At 34.5% G+C, this 9,771-nt stretch overlaps 1 protein-coding gene across 1 annotated transcript; it reads left to right on the forward strand.

Annotated features, from left to right (window-relative positions):
* Positions 1–2,110: 2,110 nt before the first annotated feature.
* Positions 2,111–3,238, forward strand: LOC111368610. The gene has a single exon (XM_022989960.1). The coding sequence runs from the start codon at positions 2,222–2,224 to the stop codon at positions 2,768–2,770; it is 549 nt and encodes a 182-aa protein (XP_022845728.1). The 5' UTR covers positions 2,111–2,221; the 3' UTR covers positions 2,771–3,238.
* Positions 3,239–9,771: the final 6,533 nt, after the last annotated feature.

A 9,771-nucleotide genomic window follows, 5' to 3' on the forward strand; every position in this document is an offset into this window, starting at 1 on the left:
AAAATGCGGCGCCTATGATGAAAGTTTTGAATTTCCTATACTGTCTCAAATCTCTCTCGATCTCCTTCACCCTAGTGGCATTTCCAGTGGTGGTCTGAATATCCAAAAGAAGACGACATACTGAATACATGGATGACCAAATTGAGTGGCTCAGTGCAGAACCATCGTGTGGGCAGTTATCACAAAATGGCCCACACACAATAACCAATTTGTGTCTGTGAATTCCATCCCACGAATTACTTGGAAATTTATGTAAGCTTTGATTTAGATAAAGATCATGTTTTTATCAAATTTTAATGAAATGTATGAATCTGAGAATTTCATGAATGGTTTTTTCTAAGAGGGTTCGACTATACGTACATGGGGGTGTACACTTACGCCTCCTCATATGGGAGGTCGGCTGGAAGCATTTATTGAGTGTGGGGTCCCTTCCCATGTGAGGGGTGTGTACACGTCCGGGTACAAATGGTTTTTTCTAAGAAATGTACGATTGAAAGGGAGTTTGATACTAAACATGGGTTAAATTTGATGTACAATCAAACTGAGGCTTGTAGTTTTCCTTGTCAGGCCAACAATTGGGATAATTTCTTAAGAGGAAGCCTATCCATAATTCATTTAATTTTAGGATGATGTGGGTTGGTTGCAGTTGGTATGGGTTTATCAGCTGTGCTGTATACTAATAAAATTAGAATAAAGAATTAAAAAAAAAAAAGAATGTTGAAATTGGGATAGATTACTAATCAACTAACTTGAGTGCGATGACTTCCCAGCTAACCCATTTTTTTCCATTTCTTAACGGCTCCAACACCCTACCTATCAACTGATATAGTATTCTACTTGTCTCCACGCAGACAACTATGTATTCTAGTCTTATTGAAATGTTATTTTTAAAGTCTAAGAATAATATACTTAGGACGAGTTTTTGATTGGCCACCAAATTTGGAAGCTTTCCGACTCAAACTAAGAGTGGTTATTGTTTTTGTGTAGTTTGGTTTGATGAACTAGTGAAGAATTTGTCTTTTGCTATTCGATTTGAATTGGAAAAGACAGTATACATAAAAGTAAATCGATGAAATTACTGTAACAATATTTTCTTTGTATAAATGAGAATTAGATTATGAAGTTAGATTCAAATCAATTGCAATTCCGTTTATATTGATCATCTTATAACACAATTTTAAGGGTGAATTCTTCATCTTTGTCCACAATTTTCATATTATTGAATGCTATTACTATGATGTACTCCAAATAATATTGTAACATTGCATGGCTAGTTAATTCTCTCATAGTCATTTTTTGTGAATTCAACTCATTCAATGAGGTATGATTACACCGTAGTATTTGTTACTTGTAATTGAAGTGATAGATAATAGGAAACATTGTATAAGTCGTCGTATTTGTTACTTGTAATTGAACTGATAAATAATAGGAACAACATCACATAAGTTTACTTACATGCAGTTAAAAGTAAAAATTGAGTTATAAGTAAAAGAATTACGTAAAGTAAAATAATTCACGTATAAGTAAAAAAATTATTTATAAGACTCCGTTTGCCAAAATTATAAATCAATCGAGCTTCATTTGTAATCTCACATTTCCATTGTTCCACAAGTATTATCCTTCACTCTTTTCCATCTATTTATAAATCAAATGTTTAATAGATTCTTCCCAAATAAAGGCTTATTAGTTTTAAAATTTACTTATAAATAAAAACTTAACCTATATGTAAAAAGAATTACTTATAAGTAAAAAATCAGTTTAAAAGTTAAAAATATAGATAAAATAAATTAGAGGTAAAAATTTCATTTAAATAAAAGTACTATCATATATTTTTTAATTTTTCATTACTTATACGATCATTTAATACCCTCTAGTTCACCATAATCCTATCCTCCATAACTAATACATTGTACAAAATGTCCCACGCTGCGTCAATTAATAACTATGTAGTTGGAGCAGCACTATTTGTGTAGTACAAGAACACCTTCTAGGGCCCAACTCAGTCCAGCCCAGACCAGCCCAGCCCAGCCCAGCCCAGCCCAATCCATAGTACATTATTGATCATAGAACGGGCCGACGGGGACCCATGAAATGTCTTTATTTACATTTTCCGCTCTCTGTTTCTCTCGCACACGCACCTACCTCTCTTCAGATCTGACTGGTATCTCATTTCCCCCTTTCTAATTCCAAACTCTCTTTTTGTTTCTTATTTCAATTTTCAATGGGAGGAGTTGAAGTTCTTCATCCACAAAATTTGTTGAAAGATCGATTCGCTCACCACCCATCTCGTCATGGCTCAATTCAGTCCCCTGTGAAATTCCAGAAAAAATCCAATATTTCTCCTAACCCTAATCCTAACCCTAATTCTTGTACGGCGAAATCAAATCGGCGGAAGAGAATTCAACAGAATACTTCCAACAATCGATATTGTTCTACCTCACCTCCAAACAACCACACCCTGGTAATGGGGCAGGTTAAGATTTTGAAACGCGGAGAAGTGTTGACCAAAGATCTGAACGAGGGGAACAATAAAGTGGCTGCGGTTGACGATTTGATGGTTCTTTCAGCGACGGATCGTCTGGGTCCGGAGCCGGATGTGATTCCAAACCAGATCCGGGTCCTGAACTTCTACGCTGGTTCGGCTATCATTTCATCGCCTCCCCCCAGTTGTCTTCCGAAACCAGTGTTTTTTAAGAAGAAAAACCTTGACAGCAACATTGATGACGCCACCAGTGACTTGCGAAGGATTCTCAGGCTCGATCTGGATTGAATTTAAACTTATTTGGTTTGATTATTGGCGAATAACTTCCCTTATTTTTTCAAGGGGAAAGTCGAATTCGGAAGCGGTAGATTGTTTTTTTATTGTTATCCTTTTTAAGTATGGCCGTATATTTTCGTGGATTTAAAATATGGGTTATTCAGTATGCTTGTGCTGGGATATTAGGTTTTAATGAATTTTAAGTTATGGAGTCGTAGGATAGTTTGGAGTATTACTATTATAATGGATTAGAAATGTAGTAGTGTCTGGTATCTTCTTCTGTATTGGCGAAGCAGAGTTTTCTGTATAATGAATTTTAAGTTATGGAGTCGTAGGATAGTTTGGAGTATTACTATTATAATGGATGAGAAATGTGGTAGTGTCTGGTACCTTCTACTGTATTGGCGAAGCAAAGTTTTCTGTATATGATTATGAAGCTCCCATTTCCTTTATGTACTAAATCCAGTTTTCTTGTGTTTTCGTTTTGGTGCAAAGTTTCAAACTTCAGATTGTTTGATGTGTTAAGTCCGAGCTTTCAAGAGCTGAATTTTGTCAGCAATGGCATGGAAATTTCTCGCCTGAATTAGCCAGAAAACATATACTGCTTGTACAAAATCGAGCAAAACCTGCAAGATAATTGTGTAGAATAGATGTAACATATCGTACACGAACTTTTTCCTGATCTGTATTACTCAACCAATGAAGAACAACTCGAATTTCAGCCAAGGGCCAAAACAAACAATCTCAATCCTCTAAGCCAAATATATAAAATTTGCATTGCCATAAAGTGAATTCCGCATTACATCACTTCCATGCAATCTCTACCCGCTCCTATGTCGAAAGTGCCATCCACATGCATGTACGTGCAATATTATCACACCAACTGTGCTACAGAGCCCGGATTTAATTCAGGGCCGAGGTGTTTTCACCTCGGCCGTTGATTTTCTGCACTTGGAGGGCCCGCCATCAAAATTGGGGGCAGAAGTGGCAGCCTCTGCCCCTGGAACGGATCCCGAATTCTTGAGCATTTTCCATTATCACACTGCCTTGCTAGGCAAAATGTGATCGTCACGCACATCCACACCAAGATATCAACATGAGGCTAGACATTAAAATTAGCAAGGTTCTAACTTGTTATTCCATTTTTTTTTTTACTGCCTAATTAAATACGAATCAGAGTAAATTATTATTCAAATGATTGTATAAATTTGCAGATTTTGTTAAATAGTAAAATTTTACTACATCATATACATGTTAATCCAGTTGAAACTCCTGTCAATAGAAATTGTAAAATTATTAAGGGTTTCTAAATACGTTGATTGCTGAGTATTTTGAGATATCTTTATGAATTTGAAACCGTCATTTCATTTGTAGATAACAACGATTATTTTTGGACTTGTGCTCATAAAAATTGGGCAGCGGGAATGATAAAGGCATCAAATATGTGTTTGTATTGCACAAGTGCAAAATGGTAACTGATGGTAATGATCTTCAAGGAGAGATGGATGGAAAGGGTCTGCTATATTGGGCCTTGATAATAAATATAAAGGCTTGGGAGGTTAGGGAATTGTGATTAGGACTGGCCACTATATACAATATCAGATTTTAGTTTGTACTGCTCAAATAAATTATTCCTATCAAATGAATATCAGGATAGAGGGATTCCCTGAATTTGGCAGAGCAGATTAATTTTCTTTTGTACTAAAAGAAATTTTATCATCTTCTGAGATTGATAGTTCCTTTTGTTATGTATTGGTTTGGATTGCATGCTGCAACTTGCTTGCATGAAGTCGGAATCGCTCGTAATCGCCGGTCATAGGCTATTATGAGTTCAAGACAAGCTACAATGGTGAAATAGGTAGACACGCTGCAGAAGAGCCGTTTGCAAGTAGTGTTCGATCAATTACATATTAATCAATATTCAATTGATTGGTTTGAGGTTATCGATAAACAAGACTTGTCTAAGCCAGGAGATTGGATCTAGCCGTAAGAAGAATGCTTGGTATAAATAACTCGCTTCTTGGCGTTGTTTATGTTGGTTTTTGACCTTCTCTAATTTCAGATGTTAGAATAGTATCCTACAATGATATTTACTTGGCAGAGTAGCAATTCAGAGTTTACTGAGATGGCATGGGAGGGAGTCGTCGGTGGTGTGTATGCAACAATGGAGAGTAGACAACAAGTAGTGGAAATTGAGCATCTAATGAAAGTCCTATTGGAGCAGAAGGATGGGTTGACAAGGAGAATATTCACCAACGCTGGGGTTGACGACTCATCAGTTTTGGAAGCTACAAACAACTTTATATCTCAACAACCATAGGTATGAGCTTTGAACACAGATGTGTCAGTGGTACTTGATCATACGTTCTGCTCATATCTTCTGGTTTCAGGTGATAGGTGATAATAGTGGACCCAATTTGGGTTCTCATCTTGGTTCTCTCTGTTATATTGTTGTTTAAAACTCAATTAAGGAATGAAGATGGAATGAAACAACATGAAAGAAGCCAAAGAAAACGGTGTGGAAGCCAAGGGTCACAGTTTGTGCCATGCGGTCGCACGGCCATCTATCGAAAATAAAAGGGGCCGTTTTGATTACTCCATGCTATCATATGGATTAATACCATGCTGTCGTATGGTGTTTTCTTGTGACCGTTAGACGCTGTTTTAAGCCGATTTTTTGGAGGCTTTTGGAGGGTTTTTCACAACCTTTCATGATGTTTTGGCACCTATTCGTGAAGTGTTGATTCAAATCTATAAATAGATGATGGAGGAATCAATACAAAAGAAAAATGGGAATAAAATGAAAACATTTGAGATCAACATTCATTCCAAAATCAAAGATTAAACCCTTGATTTATATTCATACTCATATCTTCCTTGTGTTCTTAAAGTTTTGGAGGATCACACTTATGCTTTAGTGCTAAATCTTTTACAATGCTCGTTATAATCCTACAAACCATTTGCCAAGATCTTTAAGCATCTCATTCAATCCCAAGAGGAGGCAAATATAGTTTGAGGACAAGTTACGCGTTCAAGCCTTCATATTCGTTGTGTTTTTCATCGTCTTCGTTTCATCTTCTTGGTTATTATTTTCTGCATTGTTTCTTCTCCATTTTCCTCAGTGATGCAAATATTTCCAACATTCTCAAACTATATGTTGTAATGGAGAATGAAAATACTATGGTGATGATCAAGTTGATGGATCGAGATTTGTTTGTGTGGATCGTTTTAATGGGATGAAATTCTGCCAAAAGAAATCTGGTGCATGTTGGAAGGAAAATGTCTTCATTGAAGAATGGAAAGGATCGACTCCCATTCAGTAAGCCGAAACTAGATTCGATTTCGTAAACGTAAAAGGTACGTTTCTGTGAATATAATTATATATGCACATCACTGGTATAAAACTATGGGTGACTAAGCCATGAAAAATACAATGAAATTAAAATGTCATGTGACTGTGCATGTGCATGAAAAACGTGTCCTCAAAGTAATGGAATAATGGGAACATTTGCATTAATGAGTTTTATGAAAGTCATCAAGGTTTTGCTTTCTGTGTGCATTCGGAACATTCCCAAACATTCCAGTTTTAAATGTTGGCGGTTTTCTTTCACTAGAATTATTTATTGGCACCTTTAACCCAAAACTGTATTCTATCCATACGGTTTTGCATGAACAAGTGCATGTGGTATAGTGTATTAAACGATGTCCATTCATCTTTGAATACAATCTGAAATTCTATTATGTTCACACCGAAAAGCGGAAATAAAATCTGGCATTTATGTTGCCATTTGATAACCCAGAATAAGTGATGATCAAATTCTATGAATTAAATACAATTATTAATTTCTATAGTAAGATTAATTTTGGAATCATGTAGCATGAATTTGTTTCTGTGGTTATCTGTGCGGGCATGAATATGGATATTGGATATGCCAACCATTGTATTTCTTTATGTTAAAAAACTGCCTCAAAGTCAAATGCCTACATGTCATTTGCCACCACGAAGATTTACTCACAAAGGGAGGCGTCGGTTAGTGCTCACTTCCATTTAATTTTGCACTGTCTAATCATTTATGCCTTCTGTGATACTGACATTTATTTGGTAAATTAAAAGGCAAATGTCAGAAGTATATGGAATATGTCATTTTAGATTTGTGTTCATCAAATGGTGATGAATAATTAGACATTACTTTGAAAAATCATTGAGGCTGCTTTGAGGCATCCCTTATTTTCAATTTATACATACATCATCCTAATCACCTCTTGTTCCCTCACTAATTATTGCAAAACATTATGTGTTTGAATGTATTAAATTACCGAGGAGGGTATGCCAACATGAGGGGTTAAAGAAACCACGCATCATTCTATATTTGACTACTGTCCGATGAAAGGCAGTTTGTGAAGTAGTTATTCTTGATGTTTGGTGACTGATTTTGAACATGAAAATTGAAAGAATTATGTGATTCTGTCCAAAGTGAAAACTTTGTTAATTAAGCCTCTTATTTGTGGAAAATTGTGTAGAATATTATGAGATATTCTATGATCAATTTTATGGCATGAGAATTGATTATGTGATTTATGATCAACTTTAATAATTTATTGCAAATTGAGTGTGAAAGATGCACATATCTCTACACTTTGAAGAAAGAAATATATGCCGAATATATTTATGTCCAAATATGGAGAGGTTCCATTTGATTCTACACTACCTATATGGGAAGTTGCATGTTCAATTTATGCACAGCTTTATTTGAAGGCATATGTCAGTTTGCATGTGAAAATTATGCTGCAGATCCCAATTGCCTAGTTGGTACGTGCAATTATTTATTTAACTTTGACAAATATACGTGCATGAAGGAAAAATGTGTGTTCCTTACTTGGAAATAAATTAATCCACACGTGTTCACTTGAGGATGCATAATTTTGGCGTTCACCCATATAGTTAAAGGTTTGAAGTTTTTGACTGCATAATTACTGCAATGAAAATCATAACATTGCATATGGGAAAGTTCTAGAGTGTTAGAATTTTATATGAACTTTTGTGACCATTTCTCTACTAGTATATTAAAATTGACAAGATAAATTTGCTTGAACTCATGCTAACTTGAGTTAATAGCCTCGTTTAATCCTATAGAATTAAGTGAGATGATTATATGTCAATTATATTTGCATAAAAGCATGACAAATTGTGATTTGTCCTAATTTATTTTATAGAATTAAGTGAGATGATTATATGTCAATTATATTTGCATAAAAGCATGACAAATTGTGATTTGTCCTAATTTATTTTAAAGTAGAAGATGCTTATGCATTTATTGAGAAATGAAAATATTTTGTAGAGCACAAATTGTGTTGGCATATTAGTATGAGAAATTTATAATATGCTCTAAATAACCTTCATGTATAAAGGATATTATGGAAATCAATTTTGATTAATTGATTATTCTCACTTTGCTGTGACAATTGGGATGACTATTATGCATGACTTTTAAAGAATGCAATTTAAACCAATTGTGGTGGCTAAAGATCTATTTAATCATGGTTGTTATTCGATGATTAATTCTAATATATGGGCTGTCACATTTGCTTGGATAATACACGAACCCACTTGGGTAGCCCACATGTTTCTGTAAGGCATCATTTGTTGCACGGTGCATTTGCCATTATGTTGGTTTATGGATTTTGAAGTGCAAGTAAAGCATATCCATATTTGTGTTTTGAGACCAGCCTATTAATCTTTAATGGGTTTAAAGGATGTGTAAGGATGCCTACTGTTTGTTGGAAGTACATGAAATTTCATGACTACTTGTTCTATTGGAATATGAGAATCATTTGATAAATTTGATGGTTGATTTCATGTTCTATTGAAATGTTGATAGCCACAAATTAAGTGAGATAATCTTATGCAAAATCGTGTTTGCATATAAATATGACAAAATATGATTTTGTCCAAAAGCGAATAAGGCGAATATGTACCATTTCATTGAGGTGATATGATGCTATCTTGTGAAGGTTACGAAAGTGATAAATTGCCAATGATTGGAAATTAGTCTCATTCATTGTTGAATTGGACTTCAATCATGGAACCAAATTGAGTTAGTTTATGCTTGACAAGTATGATAGGTCTCTGAGATGACCTTGATCAAATCGTGTGATCAAAATTAAATAGTGGATTGAAGTACATTGTGAATTAATGTAGACTTTCACGGTTATTATTTAAGTGATAAGCAAATTGAACTACAAAAGAGTTGATGAACTCTAAGTTCAAATATAATCCCAAATGTGGGGGTTAACATATTAAGGAACTCTAAGTTCAAGTATAACCCGAAATGTGGGGGTTAACATTAATCTTATGAACTTATATGAGAAGTTCAAAGATATATGGATGCAATATTATAAGATTGCTTAAGAATTCTTAATTAAGGAATTGTGAGGGTAACTTAATTTAAAAGTTATCGTATCCTGTACCTTATAATCATAGAAATACATCTATGATGGAGAAAGGTAGAGAAGGCCTTGTAAGAATGAAACACACTAAGTCTAAAGTGGACTAAATGGGTAAAAGCCGATTGTGGCGCTTGCAAAAACAATGGAATATTTAAAGAATATTCATTGAAGATCATTGTAATAATTCAATGATATAAAGTGAATACCCAAGTATGAAAATATCCACAAATAAAAGTGATTGACTAGTGTAATGATTTGATGAAAATCATCCAACGGTGTTTTGAAAAATCAATAAGGCTTTAAAGTAAGTGGAAAGCATATGGCTTCTTGGTGGTGACAAGTTGTATCTATCAAATGAATCGATCATTGGTTAGCTATATTTTGATAAGATACTAAGTCACATAAAATGAGAAGTAAAGACATATAAGTCTTAGAGGTGACATCACAAGAAAATTATCAAAAGTGAAATAATTTTCGAAGAGAATTTAGCGGATCCTTCAACTAGACCACTAAATAAAACTTTAATGGTATCTACTTCGAGTAGGATGGGGTCGAAACTCCTAATC

The sequence above is a fragment of the Olea europaea genome, chromosome 19, assembly GCF_002742605.1.
Source record: "Olea europaea var. sylvestris chromosome 19, O_europaea_v1, whole genome shotgun sequence".
Classification (NCBI taxonomy): domain Eukaryota; kingdom Viridiplantae; phylum Streptophyta; class Magnoliopsida; order Lamiales; family Oleaceae; genus Olea; species Olea europaea.

Excerpts from the sequence above, each read along its gene's own strand:
- LOC111368610 (XM_022989960.1), top strand. The coding sequence starts at position 2,222 with ATGGGAGGAGTTGAAGTTCTTCATCCACAAAATTTGTTGAAAGATCGA.